The sequence below is a fragment of the Heptranchias perlo genome, chromosome 8, assembly GCF_035084215.1.
Source record: "Heptranchias perlo isolate sHepPer1 chromosome 8, sHepPer1.hap1, whole genome shotgun sequence".
Classification (NCBI taxonomy): domain Eukaryota; kingdom Metazoa; phylum Chordata; class Chondrichthyes; order Hexanchiformes; family Hexanchidae; genus Heptranchias; species Heptranchias perlo.
The window spans coordinates 50,059,011-50,086,918 of record NC_090332.1 but is presented as its reverse complement, the minus strand read 5'-3'; the positions used below and the strand labels follow the sequence as shown (position 1 = coordinate 50,086,918).

Here is a 27,908-nt window from a genome sequence, read left to right as displayed (position 1 = left end):
ATCCCTTTTTAAACATAATTTTAATCACCTTGATTGGATCACTCCTCCACCTGCTAAACTCGAGGGAATACAAGCCAAGTTGATGCAACCTATTTTTAATAATTTAGCTCTGTAAGCTCTGTTATCATTCTGGTCCTCCACAGCTTCTACCCTCACCATTAAGAAAATATTCCAATTTGCCTTTCTCAGGTCCAAACTGGATGACCTCACACTTCCACACATTGGAGGTAGATATCTGGTATTCAGCAAGGGTTTAGCTGCACTTGGACAGTCCTGTGCTTTGACAGCAATGGGGATTGGTCCTGGAATTTGGCAGAAGTAGGTTTGGAGCCCTGGCGTTTGACAATCTGAGGTCTCTGCCTTCTGCTGGCTCCCTCCTGGGGCCTGTGCCTCTGCTGCCTAACCACTGCGGCTTTAGCTGCATTTTCAAAATGCTAAGCCACTGTCCTTGGCTCCTGCTGCATAATCTTTGTGCCTTTAGTTGACAGTTTTCAAAATGAATGCTGTGGGAGCTGGAGGCTGTGTCCCAGCATTTCAAAAGTAAACTGCGACTAAACTTGCAAAAATTAGAAAACGAAGGCGACATGCCTTTGGCAAAAGTTTTCAGCTGTGATGATACTTGGGAAAGGTTTCAGTTGCAAGTATCAGGAGGGATGGCAGATAGCAGAAATTCACATGGGTAATCAGGCATTAAGATGGCATGAGCTCCCCTAAATCAGAGTATCCTCTGTGCCCTCCCACCCCGCACTATCAGATCCCTAGCCCCTTCAAATACTCCCATACCTCAGACTCACTTTGAACTGCTACTCCCTGAACAGGCTCTCTCTCTCTCTCTCACTCCTCCAAATGTCCAGTACAGCCATAGCCCAACCCCTGACTATTCCTGTGCCTCAACCTCCCAACACACCCTCACAGCTCCTAGACTCTAAAGACCACTCCTACACCCCAACCCCAGTCCATCTCAAGCACTACTGCAACCCAACCAAGTGCCCGACTCATTGCGAGCCTAGTCATGAGATCAGCCAGCATATTATATATTTCTTGTTATTCCATTGCTCACATGTCTGTACTACATCTATCTTCATTCATTTTAGAATACAGCCAATGAGATTACTAGAAAGCAAGAATGGAATAATCCCATGATCACTACTGACCAATGAAACTAATCAAAAGGGACATACACCATTTTTAAAAAATTCAGAGAAAAATATGTGATGATTCTCATTGTAATGGTATGATACGTTGTCTTATAAGGACAAAAGTATTACACCATATAATGAACAGTATATTCTGCTGGTGATGTGAAATTGTGTCTTTTTAAGGCCACAAAACTTAATTGTTGATAAGTAAATGGAGCCTCAGGTCAGAGTTTAATTTCTGTTTAGTGAGGAAACTGTACCGGACGGAAAAGGCTTGCAAGTTTCTGGCTCCAGGTCAAAGCAGCCATCATCAAACGATTGGCTTTCTAAACATGACCCCAACACATCTTCGAAGGGATTTTTTTTAAAAAGAAAAATTAGTTGAAATTGCTCTATGATGTCATTCCTGATTAGTCATATGATTACCAGGCAGCCACGGTTACAACAAACCAAGGAAAGAGAAGGTTTTTCAGTCATGCTTCTCCCAAGAACAATCACAGTGCTCAAAATCAATAAGCAATTACAATGGAAATGGTTACATGCTCAACAATTACTGCATAAAGCTAACGTTATACTGTTCATACTGCTAACGTTGTACCGTTGTTCAAAAAGGGAGAAGGAGATAGACCGAGTAATTACAGGCCAGTCAGTCTAACCTCGGTGGTGGGGCAAATTATTGGAATCAATTTTGAGGGACAGCATAAATCGTCATTAAGAAAGGCACGGGCTAATCAAGGACAGTCAGCATGAATTTGTTAAGGGAAGGTCGTATCTGACTAACTTGATCGAATTTTTTGAGGAGGTAACAAGGAGGGTTGATGAGGGTAATGCGTTTGATGTAGTCTACATGGATTGAAGCATGGCTTTTGACAAGGTCCCACTTGGCAGACTGGTCAAAAAAGTAAAAGCACGTGGGATCCAAGGGAAAGTGGCAGGAAGCAAAGGGTAATGGTTCACAGGTGTTTCTGCGACTGGAAGGCTGTTTCCAGTGGGGTCCTGCAAGGCTTAGTACTAGGTTCCTTGCTTTTTGTGGTATATATTAATGATTTGGACTTGAATCTGGGGGGGTTTGATCAAGAAGTTTGCAGATACAAAAATTGGCCTTGTGGCTGATGGTGAGGAGGAAAGCTGTAGACTGCAGGAAGATGTCAATGGACTGGTCAGATGGGCAGAAAAGTGGCAGATGGAATTCAATCCAGAGAAGTGTGAGGTAATGCATTTGGGGAGGGCAAACAAGGCAAGGGAGTACACAATAAATAGGAATGATGTGGAGATGCCGGTGATGGACTGGGGTTGACAAATGTAAGGAATCTTACAACACCAGGTTATAGTCCAACTGTTTTATTTGAAAATCACATTTTTGATTTTCAATTTGATTTTCAAATAAAACAGTTAGACTATAACCTGGTGTTGTAAGATTCCTTACATCAATAAATAGGAAGATACTGAGAGATGTAGAGGAACAAAGGATCCTTGGAGTGCATGTCCACAGATCCCTGAAGGTAGCAGGACAGGTCGGTAAGGTAGTTAAAAAGGCAAATGTAATACTTTCCTTTATTAGCTGAGGCATAGAATATAACAGCAGGGAGGTAACGTTTGAACGGTGTAAAACATTGGTTAGGCCACAGCTTTAGTACTGCATACAGTTCTGGTCACATTACAGGAAAGATGTGATTCATTGGAGAGGGTACATAGGAGATTTACGAGGATGTTGCCAGGGCTGGAAAATTTTAGCTATGAGAAAAGATGGGATAGGCTGGGGTTGTTTTCTTTGGAACAAAGGAGGCTGAGGGGAGATTTAATTGAGGTATATAAAATTATGATGGGGCTAGATAGAGTGGATAGGGAGGACCTATTTCCCTTAGCAGAAGGGTCAGTGACCAGGGGGCATAGATTTAAAGTAATTGGTGGAAAGGTATAGAGGAGAGCTGAGGAGAAATGTTTTCACCCAGAGGGTGGTAGGGGTCTGGAACTCCCTGCCTGAAAGGGCGGTAGGGGCAGAAACCCTCAACTCATTAAAAAAGTACTTGGATGTGTACTTGAAGGGCTACGGACCAAGTGTTGGAAAGTGGGATTAAGCTGGATTGCTCTTTTTCGGCTGGCACGGGACGATGGGCTGAATGGCTTCCTTCTGTGCCATAACGTTCTATGATTCTGTGATAAGTAGAATCCTACCAAATCCCCACCCCTCCACCTGGCTTGCCTTTACTAGCACCAGTCTATAGTCATCTTAACGAAATGTTAATTAGATTGGTCATATGATTAGCTACAGCCAGTGAGCTTACAGGAAAGTGACAACGTACTGGTCACTAATGACCAATGAGATTGCTCAAAGCGGGCATAACATTTTTTTTAAATAACAGGTAGATGGATACAAGAGGAACCATGAGATAAGTGAGACATATCTCAGATTCCCTTCATTATTTTATCACACATTAGGCATAAATTAAATAATATGTTTCAGGTCAGTATTAATTTGAAGTAGAAATACTGATGCACAGCTTACAGCCTGGTTCCACTCGTCTCACTGTGGACCTCGTTTTCTTTTACTGTCTGTTATCCATTATTACAGTATCTCATGGAAGTACAAGAAATTTCATGGGGACGACTATATCACACATTCTATACCAGTCAGTCTCCTAGGGCTTTACACGTAGGGAGTCAAGACACAGTGTAGTCTTCAGAAGTTTAGCGGGCTGGGGATAATTTGACCAGGGCATTCATTCAGTCTCCCTTTGGAAGTTATACACTGTGTCCTAACTTTGCACTTCCATTATCAATTCCTATGTTCATATTTTTAAATGAACACTGTCCATGTAAACTTGTCAGGCTGCAAGTTCACCCACCCGTGTCTCCCAGGGCTGCTGCAACACCACTACTGATAGAAGAGTGCAATTACAGCCTGACAAGTTTACATAGGCACAGAAAATCATAATGAAAAAAATGACAGGAATTGCATGCAAATGCAAAAATGGGAAATTCTATTCGATTCAAACACAAAATTATTTTCATATTCCACTATATGTTCTTTGAAGCTGCAGCTGCAAGTCTGCTACCTGGTGTGTTGCTGCTCACAGTCGCTGCAGTACTGGCAATAGCAGGGGTAACAGAGGGTGGTGGAATCCCTGCTGCCAGATCCAGAAGTGGCTGTATGACCTCACTTTTGAACACTCCATTCTTCTGCCACAGGTTCAGTACCCGCACCACTTTGCTCTGTAAAACACATATGGATCAGCCATTAGACTGCACTAATAACCACCAGCAGCTTAGCTACTTCATACACTGAAATATTAGCCAAATTCCTTTTCAAAAAAATGAACAGAAACCAATGACTTAATTTTGCAATTTCACCTTATAGATAACTGGTCCTCTATCTGTTGTAAACCTCAGTGATAATTGGTTACTTATAATAAGCATGTTCTTCCCAAGGTTTAACCACCTCACATAAATGTAAGGAATCTTACAACACCAGGTTATAGTCCAACAAATTTATTTTAAAATCACAAGCTTTCGGAGATTATCCCCTTCGTCACCTGACAAAGGGGATAATCTCCGAAAGCTTTTGATTTTAAAATAAATTTGTTGGACTATAACCTGGTGTTGTAAGATTCCTTACATTTGTCCACCCCAGTCCATCACCGGCATCTCCACATCATGACCTCACATAAACAGGAACTGCCATTTTTTTTTGGCGGGGGGGGGCAAGAGGTTGGAGAAAACAAAGTCTTTTGCACTGCGGCACCAAAGTAAGAGTCTCTCTATGCTGTCAGATCAAGACAGTACTGTTTTGCAGTAGCACACAAACTGCTCTAGGCAGTTGCTAGATCAAATCACAAGATAAAGCCTCTGCACACTGGATCATGAGGTGAGCACTGCACCAACAGTTCCTGCTCTATCCTTCTTGGAAGTAACAAAGAAATATTTTTACTATGCAATTTTCCAACCTTTATTTCGTGATGGGTTCACCCAAGCTTTTGTTCCCATAGTTGTCTGAACTGGCAGAAACCTTTGATTCTATATGCGTAGAAAGTTAAAAGTTTTGTGCGGCAATCAAATGACACTTTGTTTCAAATGAAGTAATATAAGGTGGCAGTATCATTTCAGGATTATGATTTCCTAAGGCATAAGAACCTCAAAATCTGAGTCTGAGATCAGGTCTATCCAAACACCAAACCAGATACTGCAGATCCACCATCCGAACCAAGATCATTATCTCTCTTTGCCAAACAAGAGCCAGCATCTTTCAAAATTTGTACACTATAGGGCGTTTCCCAGATGGAATTCAAATAAATAATGGGTGATGAACAGAGACAGCAGCAACATGAAGTCTCACTAAACTAGGGCATGCTCTTGGTCTAACTGCATTTGCAAGACAAAATCTCTTGGAATATCTGCATCAGATCCTAAAATATCAACTGATGCTGATCAAAGAGGTCCAATAGGTAGCTCTGGAATTCCCTCCATAAACCTCTACCTCTCCCTTCTCCTTCAAGATGCTCCTGAAAACCTCTTTGACCAAGCTTGTCCTAATATCTCATGTGGCTCGGTATCAAATTTTGTTTGAAAATCGCTCCTGTGAAGCACCTTGGGACATTTTACTACGTTAAAGGCACCATATAAATGCAAGTTGTTGTTGGAGTGACCGAAAACCTTTCTTGTGACAGCAATATCACAACTCTCATGGTCTGAAAATTACCTCCTGAAGGGATAGATCCTGCACCAGCTGTAGCTGAAATTCCTCGCCATCCAAAATCAAGCCTAATCTCTCTCAAGAGGTTCAGGATGTGACTCCTAATGTGGAGCACATATCAGCTGTTGCACAGATAGGGGTAGAAGTGCATGTGTTCCAACCTGAAAATTGTTATCACTGACTGACATGGGGGAAACATTCTGAATAGTGATGACACCAGGTTTAATGGTAAAATCTTATCTTATCCAGAAGTTCTAAACCAGGGGTGTCAAACATATGACCCACGGGACAGTTCCATCTGGCCTGCGGTGTCCTATGTCAAGTCTCCTGGGAGAACAGTGCCCCTTAAACATCACGCTGTAGCAACTCACCCCTGCATCTGTACCGTCACCCACTGTTGGCATGGAGAACTGGCTCCTGGATGACCGGAAAAGAGAGGGGTGAGGTGCAGGGCTGAGCTAGAAGGGTGAACAGATTAGGGTGCAGGAGGTTGGAATCGGGAGATTGGGACAGGACAGGGAGTCCAGAGATTGAATCTCGGGGCAGGGAAGGGAGTAACAGGGGACTGGGGTTGGGTCGGAGATGGGGGTGCAGGAAGACAGTGGGTTGGGTCAGGGGAAAGAGGACTGGAATGGGGTGGGGCCCAGCATTTCCTGCAGAGCCAGGAGCAGCAGCAGCAACATGGTGAACAGGAGCAGCTAGTAAAGGGGTGAGTGAACATAAGAAATAGGAGCAGGAGTAGGCCATACAGCCCATCGAGCCTGTTCCGCCATTCAATAAGATCATGGCTCATCTTTGACCTCAACTCCACTTTTCACAATCCACTGAGTGAAGAAATTCCTCCTTATCTCAGTCTTAAATGGCCGACCCCTTATCCTGAGACTATGCCCCTTAGTTCTAGGCTCTCCAGCCATGGGAATAAATCTCTCAGCATCTACTCTGTCAAGCCACCTCAGAATCTTGTATGTTTCAATGAGAGCACCTCTCATTCTTCTAAACTCCAGAGAGTATAGGCCCATTCTACACAATCTCCCCTCATAGGACAACCCTCTCATCCCAGGAATCAATCTAGTGAGCCTTCGTTGCACCGCCTCTAAGGCAAATATATCCTTCCTTAGATAAGGAGACCAAAACTGTACACAGTACTCCAGGAGAGGTCTCACCAAAGCCCTGTACAATTGTAGTAAGACTTCCTTACTCTTGTACTCCAGCCCCCTTGCAATAAAGGCCAACATACCATTTGCCTTCATTACTGCTTGCAGTACCTGCAGCTAACTTTTTGTGTTTCTTGAACAGGGACATCCAAGTTTCTGAACACCAACATTTAATAGTTTCTCACCATTTAAAAAATATTCTGTTTTTCTATTCTTCCTACCAAAGTGAATAACCTTACATTTCCCCACATTATATTCCATCTGCCACCTTCTTGCCCACTCACCTAACCTGTCTATATCCCTTTTTAGACTCTGTCCTCCTCACAGCTTATTTTCCCACCTAGCTTTCTATCGTCAGCAAACTTGGATACATTACACTCAGTCCCTTCATCTAAGTCATTAATATAGATTGTAAATAGCTGAGGCCCAAGCACTGATCCTTGCGGCACTCCACTAGTTACAGCCTGCCAACCTGAAAATGACCCACTTATCCCTACCCTCTGTTTTCTGTTCATTAACCAATCCTCTATCCTTACTAATATATTATCCCGAACTCCATGAGCCCTTAGCTTGCGTAACAAACTTTTGCGTAGAACATAAAACAGCTCCCTCTTTCCCCAGTATTGGGGCCAGTGCCTCATGAATCAAAACCACTCTTTGAGCCACACATTTAGTTCTCTGATCTGTTTGACCCTATGCCAATTTGTGTGTGGCTCAGGTAGTAATCCAGAGATTCCCACCTTTGAGGTTCTGCTTATTAATTTAGACCCTAGCTCCTCAGTCTTAGCAGAACCTCATTCTTAGTTCCACCTATGTCATAGGTTCCTACGTGGACCACGACAACTGGATCCTCCACCTCATGCTCCAAGTTCTTTTCCAGCCGCGAGGAGATATCCTTAACCCTGGCACCGGGCAGGCAATCCAGCCTTCAGGACTCTCGGACACGGCTGCAGAGAAGTGTCTATCCCCCTGACTATACTATCCCCTACCATTACCACATTCCATTTTCCCTCACTTGAATGACCTCCAGCGCCGTGGTCAGTATGCCCATCATCCCTGCAGCCCTTGTTCTTATCCGTACAGATAGAAAGTACCTCATACCTGTTGGACAAGGTCAAGGGCTGAGGCTCCTCAATCACGACATCCTGGGTCCCATACCTGCCTGACTCGCAGTCACACCCTCCTGCCCCGACCACTGAACGAAACTAAACTACTACCTAACCTAAGGGTTGTGACTGCCTCCTGCATCAAAAGGGGACTCACTGTGGGGTAAACAGATCGTTATCACGGGTGGGCGAATGGAGAACAAGGGAGAAGAGACTGAGGATTCTCACTGTGCGCAGGGAGCTGCACGCCCTGATTTTACACCACAAACTCCAATACACGGAAGAGTGAGATGCAGGAAGGCTGAGTACGGGCCAACAGTGGCCCACAGTAGTGCTGTGGAGCTGAGAGGCATATTCCTGTTCCTCCACGCTCCACAGAAAGGGATGTAAAAAAATACTTTCCCTACCATTTCTCCAGCGGTCTCCAGCAGTCTCTTTTAAGGACCATTGTAGAACTGAAAAAAACTAGTTGGAGCTAGCATAGCACATACTCCACCTAGTTTTTCACGCATTTCACAGAATGATCCTGAAACAGGTGCAGGACCCAACTTTGCATATTTAAATTGATCCAATGCTGATTTCAGGCAGTCGCCAGGTATGCCTAAAAAGTGAGGACCAATATGTTTTTATATAAATGGGATTTAATATACCGCCATGGGGGGATTAGGTGCAGGACCTCGCACCAAGAAATTGGTACACACTGCACCTGTTTTATGCCCAAAAAACATACTAATTTCTACCCCAATAACTTCTGCTGAATGTGGCCCACTCCAAGTGCCAGGCTGCTGGAGCAGGCAATCATGTAAATTGAGTTTGATATTCTTGTTCTAAACTCTAACCCCCACTGGGATTTACCTTCAGACTGCTGTCCATGGACCCTAGATTCCCAGCAGGGAAGTAATGCGGGCATTGTATATATCAAAAGGAGTCGTTGGGTGTGGGTGGAAAGGAATGCAGAAGTCAGGAACATTGTTTGAAAGCTTCAATTTTCAGTGCCGAAAGGAGCCTACTGAAAGACATACTTCTCCCTTCTTGCTCATTCTTGTTTAAGAAAATAAAAAGTATTTACTGGCCTCAGGTGATTAGACTTTATAACTTGTATTGGTAATTTTAAAAGTGTACATATTAGCTTGATCAGGGTAGACTCAAGAGTTTTGTGTAATTAATTGGTCTGTTTACTTCATACATTTTTGCTTATTTCCTCCACTCAGGATATTGACAGGTTTTTTACAGTGATCCAATAGAGTGGCTGAAATCAAGGAAGGGGAAGAGTAAAAAGTACATTTGATTTGTCCCCACAGATGAAATTATTTAGGGAGCCTCAAGTCTTTGTGCAGGGACATAAACTGAATGCAAAGGAAGGATCATTAAATTCTGCACCTAAGCCACCTATGATTGAGAATTCAGATTGCAACCCGAGTCACCTACAAGAGGCACTTTTGCAATCTTTCACTCCAGCCATCTGTTTATATTCAACCAGTCTCATCATGACAAACTTGTCACATGCAAGATATGATTCCACACAAGCAAAACAACTATATCGTTTCTCTCCTTAATTTTAACTATGGACTGCAGGAAAAGTCCTGCTGAACTTCCTGACAAAAGGAAATGAGATCATACAATAGTAAAACAGAATTACATGAAACATTTCTGCAATCTGCCCTTGATCAAGTTAATATGCACACATTTATAATCTTTAGAATTTTTTTACACTTGTGTTGCTGCATCAAATCGCACTTTATAGTGGACTTTCTGTTACGAAGATGCTGTCTTGACTTTTGATAAAGAGAACCCTACTTTTTCAAAAGTGATCTCTACTATTATACAGAACTGGCCCGACTAGAGACACTGCTATTATATCCCGTTCAACCTGCAATGTGGTGAAAGGATGGACTCTGAGTGAGCATTGGGGCAGGAGTAAGTTTCTCTATAACCCAAGAGATCAGCTACTTTGCTGGCTTTTAAGTCTTGAGCCACCTTTGCTATTTTTTTCAGTGGTGCTGCGTAATGTCAGGTTATCTCAATTAAAACGGAACATTTGAAAGTTATGTGTTACTTTTCTAATAGTGTAGTCTGTTGCATTCTCACATCAAGCACATAGTAGTTAGTACCTTCCCAAGTAACAAGGATCTTTTGAGTAGAACACTCACATTTAGGCTGATGCTTCCAAATCTTCAGCCCTTCTTTACAATTAAAGCACTAATTTGCCATGATTGCACTATAAATGGCTCCAAAAATTAGGGACCTCTTTTATGGGAACAGAGAAGTTAAAGAAGGAATCCAATAGAAATTTTCAAAATTTTGAAAGGTTTTGATAGGAACAGTGAAAGATTTGTTTCAACTGTTCGCGAAACAGTAACAAGGGGGCATAGACTTTTTAAAATTCATTCATGGGACGTGGGCGTCATTGGCAAGGCCAGCATTTATTGCCCATCCCCAATTGCCCTTCAGAAGGTGGCGGTGAGCTGCCTTCTTGAACCGCTGCAATCCGTGTGGTGAAGGTTCTCCCACAGTGCTGTTAAGTAGGGAGTTCCAGGATTTTGACCCAGCGATGAAGAAGGAATGGCGATATATTTCCAAGTCAGGATGGTGTGTGACTTGGAGGGGAATGTGCAGGTGGTGTTGTTCCCATGTGCCTGCTGCCCTTGTCCTTCGAAGTGGTAGAGGTCGCGGGTTTGGGAGGTGCTGTCGAAGAAAACTTGGCGAGTTGCTGCAGTGCATCCTGTGGATGGTACGCACTGCAGCCACGGTGCGCAGGTGGTGTAGGGAGTGAACGTTTAGGGTGGTGGATGAGGTGCCAATCAAGCAGGCTGCTTTGTCCTGGATGGTATCAAGCTTCTTGAATGTTGTTGGAGCTGCACTCATCCAGGCAAGAGGACAGTATTCCAGCACACTCCTGACTTGTGCCCTGTAGATGGTGGAAAGGCTTTGGGGAGTCACTCACCGCAGAATACCCAGCCTCTGACCTGCTCTTGTAGCCACAGTATTTATGTGGCTAGTTCCAGTTAACTTTCTGGTCAATGGTGACCCCCAGGATGTTGATGGTGGGGAATTCGGCGATGGTAATGCTGTTGAATGTCAAGGGCAGGTGGTTAGACTCTCTTTTGTTGGAGATGGTCATTGCATGGCACTTGTCTGGCGCAAATGTTACTTGCTATTTATCAGCCCAAGCCTGGATGTTGCCAGGTCTTGCTGCATGTGGGCACGGACTGCTTAATTATCTGAGTGGTTGCGAATAGGAACATAGGAACATGAGTAGGCCATTCAGCCCCTCATGCCTGCTCTGCCATTTGATAAGATCAAGGCTGATCTGTGATCTAACTCCATATACCTGCCTTTGGCCCACATCCCTTAATGCCTTTGGTTGCCAAAAAGCTATCTATCTCACAATTAAATTTAGCAATTGAGCTAGTATCAATTGCCATTTGCGGAAGAGAGTTCCAAACTTCTACCACCCTTTGTGTGTAGAAATGTTTTCTAATCTCGCTCCTGAAAGGTCTGGCTCTAATTTTTAGACTGTGCCCCCTACTCCTAGAATCCCCAACCAGCGGAAATAGTTTCTCTCTATCCACCCTATCTGTTCCCCTTAATATCTTATAAACTTCAATCAGATCACCCCTTAACCTTCGAAACTCTAGAGAATACAACCCCAATTTGTGTAATCTCTCCTCGTAACTTAACCCTTGAAGTCTGGGTATCATTCTAATAAACCTACGCTGCACTCCCTCCAAGGCCAATATGTCCTTCCGAAGGTGCAGTGCCCAGAACTGCTCACATTACTCCAGGTGCGGTCTAACCAGGGTTTTGTATAGTTGCAGCATAACTTCTGCCCCCTTGTACTCTAGTCCTCTAGATATAAGGGCCAGCATTCCATTAGCCTTATTGATTATTTTCTGCACCTGTTCATGACACTTCAATGATCTATGTACCTGAACCCCGAAGTCCCTTTGGACATCCACTGTTTTTAACTTTTTACCATTTAGAAAGTACCCTGTTCTATCCTTTTTTGATCCAAAGAAGATGACCTCACATTTGTCTGCATTAAATTCCATTTGCTACAGTTTTGCCCATTCACCTACCATTCATATCAATACCCCTTTGTAATTTTATGTTTTCATCGACACTGCTTACAATGCCACCAATCTTTGTGTTATCAGCAAACTTAGATATGAGACTTTCTATGCCTTCATCTAAGTCGTTAACAAATACTGTGAATAATTGAGGCCCCAAGACAGATCCCTGCGGGACTCCACTAGTCACATCCTGCCAATGTGAGTACCTACCCATTATCCCTTCTCTGTCGCCTTTCGCTCAGCCAATTTCCTAACCAAGTCCGTACTTTTCCTTCGATTCCATCGGCTTCTATCTTAGCTAACAGTCTCTTATGTGGGACCTTATCAAATGCCTTCTGGAAGTCCATATAAATAACATCCATTGACATTCCCCTGTCCACTAATTTAGTCACCTCTTCAAAAAATTCAATCAAGTTTGTCAGGCACGACCTACCTTTCACAAATCCATGCTGGCTCTCTCTGATTGAACACCTCCAGAATTTTCAGTTAGTCACCCTATCCTTAATTATAGACTCCAGCATTTTCCCCACAACAGATGTTAGTCTAACTGGTCTATAATTCCCCGGTTTCCCTCTCTCTCCTTTCTTAAAAAGCGGAATGAAACAGAACACTGTGCAATCACCAGCGAACATCCCCATTTCTGACCTTATGATGGAGGGAAGGTGATTGATGAAGCAGCTGAAGATGGTTGTGCCTAGGACACTGCCCTGAGGAACTCCTGCAGCAATGTCCTGGGGCTGAGATGATTGGCCTCCAACAACCAGTACCATCTTCCTCCAGCCACTGGAGAATTTTCCCCGATTCCCATTGACTTCAATTTTACTAGGGCTCCTTGGTGCAACACTCGGTCAAACGTTGTCTTGATATCAAGGGCAGTCACTCTCACCTCACCTCTGGAATTCAGCTCTTTTGGCCAGGTTTGGACCAAGGTGTAATGAGGTCTGGAGCCGAGTGGTCCTGGCAGAATCCAAACTGAGCATCGGTGAGCAGGTTATTGGTGAGTAAGTGCCATTTGATAGCACTGGCGACGACACTTTCCATCACTCTGCTGACGATTGAGAGTACTCTGACAGGGCAGTAATTGGCCGGATTGGATTTGTCCTGCTTTTCGAGGACAGGACACACCTGGGCAATTTTCCACATTGTCGGGTAGATGCCAGTGTTGTAGCTGTACTGGAACAGCTTGGCAAGAGGCGTGGCTAGTTCTGGAGGACAAGTCTTCAGCACTACAGCCGGGATGTTGTCGGGGCCCTTAGCCTTTGTTATATCCAGTGCACTCAGCCAGCCGTTTTTTGATATCACGTGGAGTGAATTGAATTGGCTGAAGACTGGCTTCTGAGATGGTGGGGATATCGGGAGGAGGCAGAGATGGATCGTCCACTCGGCACTTCTGGCTGAAGATGGTTGCAAATACTTCAGCCTTGTCTTTTGTACTCACATGCTGGACTCTGCCATCATTGAGCTTGGGGATGTTTTCAGAGCCTGCTCCTCCCTTTAGTTTTTAATTGTCCATCACCATTCACGACTGGATGTGGCAGGACTGCAGAGCTTTGATCTGATCTGTTGGTTGTTGAATTGCTTAGCTCTGCCTATAGCATGTTGCTTCCGTTGTTTAGCATGCATGTAGTCCTGTGTTGTAGCTTCACCAGGGTAGCACCTCATTTTTAGGTACGCCTGGTGCTGCTCCTGGCATGCTCTTCTACACTCCTCATTGAACCAGGGTTGATCCCCAGGCTTGTTGGTAATGGTAGCGTGAGGAATATGCCAGGCCATGAGGTTACAGATTGTGCTGGAATACAATTCTGCTGCTGCTGATGGTCCACAGTGCCTCATGGATGCCCAGTTTTGAGTTGCTAGTTCTGTTCTGAATCTATGCCATTTAGCACGGTGGTAGTGCCACACAACACGTTGGATTGTGCGATGGTCACTCGTACCAATACTGTCATGGACAGATGTATCTGCGACAGGTAGATTGGGGACAAGGTCAATTAGGTTTTTCCCTCCTGTTGGTTCTCTCACCACCTGCCGCAGGCCCAGTCTGGCAGCTACGTCCTTCAGGACTCGGCTAGCTCAGTCAGTGGTGGCGCTACCGAGCCACTCTTGGTGATGGACATTGAAGTCCCCCACCCAGAGTACATTCTGTGCTCTTGCTACTCTCAGTACTTCTTCCAAGTGGTGCTCAACATGGAGGAGGACTGATTCATCAGATGAGGGAGGGCAGTAGGTGGTAATCAGCAGGAGGTTTCCTTGCCCATGTTTGACCTGATGCCGTGAGATTTCATGGGGTCCAGAGTCAATGTTGAGGACTCCCAGGGCCACTCCCTCCTGACTGTATATCACTGTACCGCCATCTCTGGTGGGTCTGTCCTGCCGGTGGGACAGGACATACTCAAGGATGGTCATGAAAGAGTCTGGGACGTTGGCTGAAAGGTATGATTCTGTGAGTATGGCTATGTCAGGCTGTTGCTTGACTAGTCTGTGGGACAGCTCTCCCAATTTTGGCACAAGTCCCCAGGTGTTATTGAGGAGGACTTTGCAGGGTCGATTGGGCTTGATTTGCCTTTGTCGTGTCCGGTGTCTAGTGGTCCGATGCCGGGTGGTCCATCTGGTTTTATTTTTATTATGACTTTTTGTAGCAAGATTGTACAACTGAGTGACTTGCTAAGCCATTTCAGGTGGCGATTAAGAATCAACCACATTGCTGTGGGTCTGGAGTCACATATAGGCCAGACTGGGTAAGGACGGCAGGTTTCCTTCCCTAAAGGACATTAGTGAACCAGATGACTGAGAATTACAAGACTGCAGGAAAAAGTTAGAAGAATTTTTTTTTCCCGCAGAGGATTATTACAACATGGAATGCTTCACCACAAGTGGCTATCGAGGCAGAGATTGTAACATCTGAAATGGAACTGGTAAGCTGTTTGAAAAGAAACTATATTAGAGGATAGGAGAAAAAACATGTAAATGATATTACAGTGGAGAGGCAGCATCTGTGCAGAGAGAGGCAGAGTTAACGTTTCAGATCGATGACATTTCATCAGATCTCAACATCAACCTGAAATGTTGATTCTTGTTTCTCTCTCCACAGATGCTGCCTGACCTGCTGAATGATTCCAGCATTTTCTGTTTTTATTTCAGATTTCCAGCATCTACACTATTTTGCTTTTGTTTTAGGGTAGATATCTCCAGTTGAGGAGCTAACACTGGTGTAATGGGCCAAATGGCAGTCTGCTGTGCTGTAACTTCTATGATTCAATCATGAAATTATAGGGCTTTAAGGATTGCCATCTTGTAGGATGTGAATATTTACACTAGAGCTTCAGTTGTCAATTAATTCTAAATGTAGGCAGCAGGAAGACAGTCAAAAGGGAAATCAGATCACAACTTGAAGTGACGGACCACTATGGCTTCATATAAAGACGCAAACCAAGAAAATTAATCCTGTTGCATTGGTACATTCTAACCTCAGGAAACAGGTTTTTGGCACCTTGTAGTAAGGTAAAAGCCACTGTTACACAATACAGTGTAAAAATACCTGAACCAAGATCCAGTCACCTTATAATAGAAATAGTTATATAAAGCAGATCCTTATACATATGATGTATTTCACTAGTGTTTTTTTAAAATAATTTTATTAGTTAACTCAGTCCGTTGTTATTTATTTAAAGAACAGTAAAACTAGGGGTGGCACAATATATTAGTATTATAACATAATATGCCATACAATGGTAAAACCTAAGGGTTTGCTCCCATTATTCTCCACGTTTCTACTTTCAAACATCCCATCATCAAAGATACCAAGCAAAGATTAGGGGTTTCCTGGAGGGATGGAGAGGAAAGCTTCCTAACAGTAGGCTCAAAAGCAGCATTGGGGGAGGCTTGCAAGAAGATTGTGCGTTTCTTAGTTAGGGAACAGTGCACAGCACTGGTGGTGTGTGTGTGTGTGTGTGTGTTCTCTTCCCTCTCCCCAACTGTCACAATTCCAAATAATTTTAAAGGTACTTCTGAGAAATGGAGTACAATTAGAGCTCATCCAATGGCTCAATGGATAAATGCACCACCGGGTGCAGTAATAAGGCGCAGATCAGGAAGAGCCCAGGTTTGATCACAAAAAAAGTACCATGATTATTAGATTTATCCAATATATAGAAAAAATTGTTTTCAGTAAATACCTAAAATAACTGTGTAAAAATGTACACTAATTAAGGGATTGTTATCTTAACAGCATATTGCATTCGGTCATGGAATGTTGGTTCATGCTTGTGATCCCAATACTGTCAAGTTGCCAATCACAACTGCAGAGTTATGGAGAAGCAGCAACTGGCAGTTAAAAGGTTTCCCACTGTGAGGAGAAATCAGGAGTACCAACCCCAGACTCTCTACCACATCTCACCACCAGTTCAGAGTGGCACTGGCAGAAGTCTAGAAGCAGACGGGTCACTTTCCTTCAAAGGTGCAGATGGTATACTGCACAGTAAGCACGGAAAAGGGGGGGAAACCAGTAATGGCCTTACTAAAAGTATAATTTAAAAAAATGAATATATAGCTTATGCCAATTTTTGGGGGGATAACCAGCACTATATCACAGCCCAGAAGCACTGCTGCACCGAGAACCATTTTTCTTGAATTAAAAAGGGTGAACATTAGCGTCTATCCTGAAAGAAATAGTTATAGATTTTAACTAAGTTACTATGTGCAAAGATCCAAATTGAACTGGATTTTAGACCACATAATGTACAGTGAATTATTGAAAGTTGTTCTGTTTAAGAACACTTCTCTGATGTCTCGTCCAGCAGACTATTACTGAGCCATATGAATAAACTCATTACCATTTTCTCAATATTTATCTTGATAATACGCATGAAAAAACAGCAATGTATACTATCATTCTATGTATACTTTACTGCAAAAGAGTCTATTTTCTCTAATCTGCTACTTCTGATTGTTTTAAAAATAAAAGTATAAACAGTTGTTTTCTGCCATCCTTCCCACCTTTAAATAATTGTAATTTGCCTGCAGACATCAGCACCATTGTCAGTACCATTCTGTCATCATCTGGTCAGAGGCCCACAATTTATGTCACTGCCAGTTCTCCACTTTTCATATTCATCTTTCACCAAGTTGGGGTGCTCTAATCAGGAACCCAGTTGAAAAATAGTAAAATTCAATTAAATTATGCGAAGCAAATTCAAAGATTGATCAAAACTGGGATTCAAATTCTAAATTACCCAGGTTACAGCTACTGGGCTGTATTTGATAAATAAATGGATCAGCTGGTGTGGGTCAGTTAAAAAAAAATCAGGACGAGTCAAGCTAGCGTCATTAAATTCAGAAGCCAATAATATGCCCTCTCTAAAAAGGATCAAACTATTTTGTTAAAGTATTGAATCAGCATACATTAAACAGGCTGTAGGGAAACCACATACCTTGTCATCAGCAGGACATTTGTACAAGTTCTGGAAAGTTGTATTGATGTTCTTGCAAAATCTGGGAGCAAACACATCCTTTTCTGGACCAAACTGATGACGAGACTGACGCACAATTGAGTCGATAACATACAGCCCTGGGACTTTGTATTCTGGTTTACACTGTGAATATATATTTAAATACAAATGAAGTACTTCAATAAGATGATGTCCAATTTACTTTGGAACTTTACAGTTATCTGCAACACTGATTAATACACTAGAAAAGTCAAGAGTGGCAAAATGTGGGTTTATGGCCACAATTCCCCACATGGCATGCTGTCAACCTGTTTGTATCACCCAGGTTAGATGCTACCTTAGGTCGAGGGCTTTCCTATACGGAGCAAAAATCAGAAATCAAATCACTGCAGGCCAACTGTATAGCTTCCCATAGGCAACTTAAAAGTAGAAAACCCTTCAGAGCAAATCGTCTCTCAGTCTTCTTGGCTGGAGAATTTAATAATGAAGAAAAAAAAAATGTTATTTAAACCGAAGACTGTTCTTTAAAAAATAGTAACACTTCAATAGCAAATGAATAGAACAAAGTAAATTAAAGTAGAAAAGTTTTTAAAAACTGTCTTTCAGGCTTCTACATTGAAGACCAAAAATATTCCACATAGTTAGGTGCTGCAGCTGATCACGTCATCAGCATTTTGTTCTCCAGTATATGGAATCTTTTCATGCACCAAAAAAAAATTATACCATATAAGTGATTTGATATCATTCCAGAGTAACAAAATGCATATATTACTGCAGTAACTGTTCAAAAATGTTATACTCCTTTCTCAAAACATCAATATATAGTAATTGGAGTCACTGATGAAAAAACTACCACTACCTAATACTTTGATTTGCAGAACACAGTGATATGGCAGTCAAGTGACAACAGGTTGCTGCATAACTTGCTGTGCCACAGAATGAAGCCACAATTCCCCATAGGGTGAACTTCAAGGGAAAGTGCTAAGCTAAAGCTATGCACCCTCTCAGAGGAGGGAAGAATCAAGTAATGAGTCAATATACCATTTTAGCAGCTGGTTGAAGGTTTTACCGGCAACGTGCCTGCCTTTTCTCTCAGCATAAGAACGATGTGTAGGAATAATAAAGTATAACAACATCTTAAATGTAATAGCTCAGCCATTATCGGCAGCCAACTCTACAAAGCCATGTGATGTCTGTTTATCTTGTGGCTGAGAGTCAGGATGATTGACAAGACATAAATGGTAAGCACCAACATGACAGAAAAGGATAATAAGATAAAAAGAGAGAAAAAAAAGGGAAAGGAGCAAGGGAAAAAGTATATCTTAGGTTATTAATGTAGATAAATTATGGACATCCAAACAGAAGAAAACAGATTTTGGCAAATTTTACTGTTTGTGAAGTATTTATACATGACAATATTTTTTAAGTTTGACTACTATGGGACATTACAGCTTTAAAATTAATTCATTCTATATATAATTATAGATTTCCCATAGCATTGCTCATGGGTAGTTCATAACCTATCACTATATCTATGCGTCTCTGAATACGTGTGCTATACACAATGTTTTCAGGTTAGGGGTTCCGTACTTTTTTTCCTTGCTCCTCTCTTTCCCCTTTTTCTCTCTTTTTAATCTTACTATCCTTTGTCATCTTGGTGTTTATTATTTGTTTGCATTTGTTTCCTGTGTCTACATTTTATTAAACAATAGGAACACGTGAATAATTGAGCCCAATTTTAAACTGGGTAAGAAAAAAAACTTCTGAAATAAATAAGTTAAATGAAAGTGCCTTATCACAACAGGGGAAAACCCAAAACCAAAAATGCAGAATACAGGCATTGTGGAGCAACAAGATCAAGAGTCTAAGTTATTTAAAAATATGGTGAAAAGATTAGATGTCATGGCTGCACATCCGTGTTGACAGAAAGGAAAGAAAATACAGGAAAATAAATGAAGCTGCAAGCCAGTAGAAAAAGTGAGTCCTTGACCTCCAAGGCACAGAAAGGCTCCTGGAAACAATAGCATTCAGATCTAATAATTTTAGGGAAAACTTACATTTTTAGGTTTTTTATAAAAGAAAGACTTGCATTTATATAACACCTTTCACGACGTTCCAAAGTGCTTTACAGCCAACGAAGCCTCGGTTTAAAGTCGCATCTGGAAGATAGCATCTCCCACAGTGCAGCACTCTCTCAGTACTGCACTGGATGTCAGCCAAGATTTGGTGCTCAAATCTCTGGAGTGGGACTTGAACCCACAATCTTCTGACTCAGAGACTGAGCCACGGCTCTTCCCTTTGTTAAATATATATATTAAATATAATATGTTTAATTTTAAATATAGAATGTTATTTATAGGGCTATAGTTACTTAGCCAGTCAGAATTATAAGCAATCTGATTGCTCAATATTGCACGTTCCAAATTGATCCCTTTCTGAGGGATCCCTGCTGATCAATATGTTAACAAATTGGCATGATTAAGTTGCTTATAAGTGCCTGAAAAGTGAGATATTTAACTTGTTTCTGCCTGTGGCACAAAAGCAAAGGACTGAGAACTACATTTTGAGTCATTCACATTTCAGACATTGAAAGTAGATTGCTTCAAGTAAGTGTGCATAATTGTATGGTGTCGTTGCTCACAGGGCATCACAGGATATACTGTTGCAAGGGGACAGACAGAATGTGCATTTCCAGTGAAAGAGATCTCCCCAAAGACAGTCAAACAAGTTTTTTGGTTGTTTCCTGAAAGATAAGTATTTTTCTTACCAACTCCAGCTGGGTAGATAAATACATACCAGTGTTACATAAATTTATCTCTGTGCTATTTGGGGGGGGGGGGGGGGTTAGTTTTTATCTTCACTTTCTATTTAGCAAAGGCCAAGAAATGTAATATAATTTAGATTTTTTTCTTGTTTGCACCTTTCCTTCCTTACCAAATATTTCTGCAGCAGTACTCAGCGTGAATCATTTTAAATTCAACAATATCGCTCCAAAATTGAATGTTATTCAGATCTTCCACAAGTTACTACTGGATAGGTTCAGAACCCAAACAACTAATATTCACAAACATAAAAGAGATGCAACTTCTGTAACCATTTAGAATACAGATCTATATATTAAAAATCTTACTTCTGTGCATACTTCCTGTGCGAGCTTTTCTATTATAAATTCCTATGTCAATATTCAAAATGGAAATTGCACATGTATAAGTGTCACATTGTAAATACCTCATGCCGTGGCATTGTAGCACATTAGTTTTGTGTCTCCCATCTCCTCCACTGTATTGCAGAGAAACTCCTATGCTGCAATTACTCTACTTCTCTGCTTTCCAAAGTGCTGTACACTTTGTCAAAATATAAAGATGGAATTATGACTTTAAACTGGAGACTGAGTTCAGTTTGCATGCCATGGTTGAATTATCCCTCTACCTCTAAGCCTTTCATCTAAATGCTACTAGTGGTTTTGACTCGCCATGTGGAAAACCATGGGACATCAATGAATACAAGGTAAAAAGACCTGCTCCAAGTTGTTCCCCACTTGTCAGTTTTTCCCACAGTTGTATGTGTATGGCGCTTTCACTATATTTGCTGACTGTGATCAACTATTTATACAGATTTTTGCTTTCAAAGCTCCCCAAGAAAAAGTTGAAGAATTTATGTCTTGCAATGCTCTGATGAACACATGTTGTGGTTACTCCTAAAAACTGTCTGAGAATTTTTGTTCCGTGTAATTTTCTATTTGAGGGGGCATGACTGGCAATGCAGTTAAGGGCTGGCATGCTCTGAACTTGCTGTCAATCATAAAAATCTCAAAGATGTAGGCAATATGGCATATTGTGAGCTGCAGGCTGATAGCCAGAGTCTCTTCTGATAAAAGAGATGGGTCTGAACACCTGTAAGGCTCAGGATTGTAAGATGGGCATTCTCACGAAAAACATTATTACAGCCATATCTAACACAGAAAATCTTAATTGTGTAGGAAAATGTAACCATTTGCTTTTAACTTTTGTAATTTTTTTTGCATTATAAACCTTATTTCCATAAGTTAGTGTTTGATCTAATGGCAAACCCGTATTGGTGGGCAAAAGGATTTACAATTTTTTTTGGGGGGGGTGGAATTTGATTGGTGCACTTTTTTTTTGCTATTGTTCACTGCCAATTTAATTCATAGGCCTAGAAATTCAATGATGTCTCGCCCGTTTTACAGGCATAAAATGGGCGCTAACGTGTTCAACACTGCAGTCAGCATGCACGCACACATTATGAACCAGAAGATGTATGCTGGTATAAGCATCAAAACATGCGTCCAGGCCTATTTGCTTATGCAAAGAGCCTAGCACCTGTTGATACCTCCTTTACTAAACTGATTTGCCGCGAGGCAGCTGGATTAGCTGCATTCAGGAAAACCAGGTCTACATGCAGTCATAGGAACAGGAATAGCCAATTCAGCACCTCAAGCTTGTTCCATCATTCAATTAGATCATGGCTGATTATCTAAACTCCATCTACCTGCCTTGGTTCCGTAACACTTAATACTCCGGCCAACAAAAATCTATCACAGTTTTGAAATTTTAAACTGACCTAGCCTAAACAGCTTTTTGGACGAGAGTGTTCCAGATTTCCACTACCCTGTGTGTGAAGAAGTGCTTCCTAATTTTAATAAAATAAAATTGTTGGACTATAACTTGGTGTTGTAAAATTGTTTACAATTCCTAATTTTAAGGTTATGCCCTCCTTGTTCTGGACTCCCCCACCAGATGAAACAGTTTCTCTCAATCTACCCTATCAACTCCTTTAATCATCTTAAACACCTCAATTAGTTCAACTCTTAATGTTCTATACTCAAGGGAATACAAGCCTAGTCTATGCAATATGTCATCTTAATTTAACCCTGTTACCCCTGGCATCATTCTCATGAATCTGCACTGCACCCCCTCCAAGGCCAATATATCCTTCCTAAGGTACCGTGCCCAGAACTCAACAATGTACACTAAATGGGGTCTAACCGGTCCTTCATATAACTGTAACATAACTTCTACCCCTAGTATTCCAGCGCCCTCGCAAGAAAGACCAACATTCTATTAGCCTTTTAAATTATTTTTTATACCTATCCATTATCTTTGTGATTTCTGTACTTGGACGCCTAGATCTCTCTGCTCTTCCACAGTTCCTAAGCTTCTTACTGTTTAGAAAATACTCTGATCTTTCTTCCTTAGGTCCAAAGTGGATGACCTCACACTTCACTGCAAATGCCACAGTTCTGTCCACTTGCTTAAACCATTAATGTCCCTTTGCAACTTTCTGCTCCAATCTACACTATTTACTGTGCCATCTAACTTGGTGTCACCAGTAAACTTGGATATGCGGCTCTCTATTTCTTCATCTAAGTGAATTATAAATATGGTGAAAATATGAGGCCCCAGTACAGATCCCTGAAGGTCACCACGAGTCATCCTGCCAATTTGTATCCATTATCCCTACTCTCTTGTCTCCTATCTCCGAACCAATTCCCTAGCCATGTCGATAGGTTGCCTCCAATTCTACACGCTCTCATTTTTGTGAACAGTCTCTTACGTGAAACCATATTGAATGCCATCTGGAAGTCCACAGAAATAACATCCATAGACACTATCTATGGACTTATCTATCACACTAATTAGCTCTTCAAAAAATTCAACCAGCTTCGTTAGAAATGATTTACCCTTTACAAATCCATGCTGGCTCTCTCTGATCAGTTCTTTTTTGTCCAAGTGCTCAGACACTCTGTTCCTAATAACAGATTCTAGTAACTTCCCCATAACAGATGTTAAGACTAATAGGCCTATAATTTCCTAGTTTATCTCTCCTACCCTTCTTAAATAATGGAGTGACAGTGGCAATTTTCCAAACCAAGGGGACAATTTCTGAATCAAGAGTTTTGGGAGATCATGACTAAAACATCTACAATTTCCTCATCTACTTCTTTTAATACCCTGGGGTGGAAACCATCAGGTCCTGGAGATTTGCCTACCTTTAGTCTCATTATTTTTCCATTACCATTTTTTAAAAACTTATACTGAATCTAGTAAGTTCCTCACCTTGATTTATTTTTAGTTTTTCTCCTATCTCTGGTACTTCATCCTCATCCTCTACTGTGAAGACCAATGCAAAGTATTTAACAAGTCTGCCATTTCCTTATTTTTAATTACAATATCACCTGCATCAGTCATTAAGGGAACCACATTACTCTTAGCCACTCTCTTTCTCTTAATATATTTGGAAAAACCTTTAATGTTGTCCTTGATAAACCTCTCAAATCTTTTCTCGTATTTCCTTTTTGCAGCTCTTATCACTTTCTCAGTATCCCATTTATCCCATTGCTGTTCTTTATATCTCTCACAGTTTGTGGGATTTCAAACCCCTCCTGGTCGCTACCTCGACCCTCTCTCCCAATCGCCTCCCTCCTGCAAGACCTGTTTGTATCAATGGCAACGGCCCAAAATTTTAATGGTCTTCGCCGGCGAGCTGCCTGAGGATGCCCAGCAGGCACCTGCAGCTCGCTGGATTGATGTAAATGACGCAGAATATTGGGCGGGCCTTCCCGTTCCAGTGCAGGGATCACACTCAGTGTGCCAATTTGCCTGCCATAGTCCTTCTGACTTCATGATGATTAGTTTTCATTCCTGGTTGCTACTTGCTGATTGGATATGTTCCCTACCTATTCAGGTGTGATTTGTTGCTAATTTAGCAACAGGTGTGATGCTCAAAATGAGATTCACAAAATGCACAAGACAATGATTTTATGTTGCTTCAAACAGAAATTGATTACTTTAATGTTATGTAATCACAGGCAAACATCACAAAATTTACATTAACTAGAATCTTGTATTGATTGTAACATAGTAATGAAAACAAGAGAACATTTTTAGGTCTCCTATCCTGCATGTAAAGGCTTATTGCATCACTGTTTGATTTCCGCTCCAAAGCAACATGTGCAAATACTACAAAGTACATCAAAATACTTACACTAGATAGACAGACATTACAGATGCATACCCACAAAATGTATTGAAGATAGAAGAGTTTGTGCTCAACAAAAATGTATTGTTATACTGTTTTATACAAACGTGTGTGTGTATATCCACACACGTATATATAAATATCAACAGACACACCTGTGTATATACATATACAAAGTGTGTATATGTATAGACACACCTGCGTGTACACACACCCACCCACACCCGTGTCACACACACATCTACACCAGTGTCCACGCACACACATCCACATCGTACGTGCGTCTGTACACCCGGGCGCAAACGCACACCTCCGCTCGCGCGTCTGTACACCTGGGAGCAAAAACACACACACACACACACACACACCCCCACCCCCCTGCGTGTGCACAATGCCCACGCACGTAGGCATACACATGTTATATACACATTATGGACATATATACATATATACACATTATATACATATTTCATGGCAGATGAAATTCAACACAGAGAAGTGCAAGTAATACATTTTGGTAGGAGAGGCAATATAAACTAAATGGTACAATTTTAAAAGGGGTACAGGAACAGAGACACCTGGGGGTGTATGTACACAATCTCTGAAGGTGGCAGGACAAGTCGAGAAGGCTGTTGAAAAAGCAAATGGGATCCTGGGCTTTATGAATAAAGGCATACAGTAAAAAAGTAAGGGAGTTATGCTAAACCTTCATAAAACACTGGTTAGGCCTCGCACCACACTTTAGGAAGGATGTCAAAACCTTAGATAGGATGCAGAAGAGATTTAATGTGAATGGTACCAGGGATGAGGGACTTCCGTTATGTGGAGAGATTGGAGAAGCTGAGGTTGTTCTCCTTAGAGCAGAGAAAGTTAAGAGGAAATTTGATAGAGGTGTTCAAGATCAGGAACGGTTTTGATGGAGTAAATAAGGAGAAACTGTCTCCAGTGGCAGAAGGGTTGGTTACCAGAGGACACAGATTTAAGGTGATTCGCAAAACAACCAGAGGTGGCACGAGGACACTTTTTTTTAAACAGAGTTGTTATGATCTGGAATGCCCAAAAGGGTGGTGGAAGCAGATTCAATAATAACTTTCAAAAGGGAAGTGGATAAATACTTGAAGGGAAAAAATTTACAGGGCTATGAGGGAAGAGCAGGGAAGCGGGGCTAATTGAATAGCTCTTTCAAAGAAGTACAATGCGCCGAATGGCGGCCTCCTGTGCTGTAACTTACTATGATACACACTTATATACATATATATACACACATTAAAAAAAATAGAATCATTGAAATTTACAGCACAGAAGGAAACCATTCAGCCCATCTATGCCCCCTGGTTTTTGACCTCTCTGCCATGGGAAATAGGTCCTTCCTATCCACTCTTCTCTAGGCCCCTCATAATTTTATATACCTCAATTAAATCTCCCTGCAGCCTCCAAAAGAAAACAACCTCAGCCGATCCAATCTTTCCTCATAGCTAAAATCTTCCAGTCCTCGTAACATCTTCGTAAATCTCCTCTGTACCCTCTCTAGTGCAATCACATTTTTCCCATAATGTGGTGACCAGAACTGTATGCAGTACACACACGCGCGCATACACACACACGCACTCCTGATTGCTACCCAATAGCCTGAGCTGGATGTGTCCATGGGTGGGCGTTAGGGGAGGAGAGGATCAAACTCCGTTGTAATTCCTCTATGGCTAAACATGGTCAACATTCACTTTCTAGATTCCCAAATGAACAATAGCTACTTGGGCGAGTTATTGGAGGGTAACTCTTGGCTATGAAACCCCAAGCAAAGACTAAACTCCTTCAGGAGAGAAGAGGGATGGGAGGGGAGATATCAAGTTATTCGTTACAAAGTAGTAATTCAATGATGGCAACTTTGGGTTTAAAATTTTTTTAAAAAGCATTAGCTAAAAGATGGGGAATAACTGCACTGTTGAATGCAATTTCAATTGCAGTTGCAGTATTCACTATATTTCCACTTTATATAATCCAACAAACAAATAAGCTTTCTAAAATAAACGTACAGTATCAAAATACAGTGGCCCAGATTTTGCTCGAGCGGGGCATCACGCTCCGTTAGTTAGACTATCCAGTGTGCCCAGTTAGACTTTTTCCCTCACACTTCAGCTCGAAAAATTTTTGCCCTGCAAGTTGCTGGAAGTGCAAGCAAATAATGGCGTGACTATCTCCTTAACCAATGAGATTTAAGGATTGAGAAAAAAGAGTAATGGCGGAGAAGGAAATAGGATGAATTAGTGTCAAATCAGGTACAGAAAGAGAAAGAAAGATACGCACGAACATACAAATTAAAAGCAGGAGTAGGCCATTCGGCCATTTGATAAGATCATGGCTGATCTGATTCTGACCTCAACCCTACTTTCTCGTCTACCTACTATAACCTTTGACTCCCTTGTTAATCAGGAATCTATCTAACTTAGCCTTAAAAATATTCAATGACCCTGCCTCCACCGCTCTCTGGGGAAGGGAGTTCCACAGACTCACGACCCTCTGGGAGAAAAAAAATTCTCCTCATCTCCATCTTAAATGGGAGACCCCTTATTTTTAAACTGTGGCCCCTAGTTCTAGTCTTTTCCACAAGGGGAAACATCCTCTCAGCATCTACCCCTTCTAGTCCCCTCAGGATTTTATATGTTTCACTAAGATCACCTCTCATTCTTCTAAACTCCAACGTACACAGGCCCAACTTGTCCAACCTTTCCTCATAAGATAACCCCCTCATCCCAGGAATCAGTCGAGTGAGCCTTCTCTGAACCGCCTCCAAAGCAATTATGTCCTTTCTTAAATAAGACAACCAAAACTGCACACAGTATTCTAGATGTGGTCTCACCAATGTCCTGTACAACTGTAGCAAAACATCTCTACTTTTATATTCCATTCCCCTTGCAATAAATGACAACATTCCATTTGCCTTCCTAATCACTTGCTGTACCTGCATACTAACTTTTTGTGATTCACGTACTAGGACACCCAGATCCCTCTGTGCCTCAGAGTTCTGCAATCTCTCTCCATTTAAAATAATATATACTGCTTTTCTATTCCTCCTGCCAAAATGGCAAGTTCACATTTTCCCACATTATACTCCATCTGCCAAATTTTTACCCACTCACTTAATCTATCTATATCCCTTTGCAGACTCCTTATGTCCTCTTCACAAGGTTAGATTAAGAGAGGGTAAAAAAAGAGACACAAAGGAAAAGTAAGATTTTTTTTTAAATGTCTAAGAACAATGTACTACCTGTAGGAATGAGACTCCATAGTTTCCATTGTTCTCTT

The 27,908-nt window shown here is 41.7% G+C and overlaps 1 protein-coding gene across 4 annotated transcripts in view; it reads right to left on the bottom strand.

Annotated features, from left to right (window-relative positions):
- The window catches only part of scaf8 (SR-related CTD-associated factor 8), a 333,661-nt gene that overhangs the window by 212,562 nt on the left and 93,191 nt on the right, over window positions 1-27,908 (bottom strand). For all 4 annotated transcript variants that reach the window (XR_010963680.1, XR_010963681.1, XM_067989093.1 and 1 more), the window contains exons 4-5: window positions 17,589-17,750; window positions 4,196-4,352 (exon numbers count right to left, since the gene is read on the bottom strand). Coding sequence is in view for 2 of the 4 variants with exons in the window: in XM_067989093.1 (XP_067845194.1) it covers window positions 4,196-4,352; window positions 17,589-17,750 (319 nt within the window). In the remaining 2 variants the exon portion in view is untranslated. The remainder of the gene's footprint in view (window positions 1-4,195; window positions 4,353-17,588; window positions 17,751-27,908) is intronic.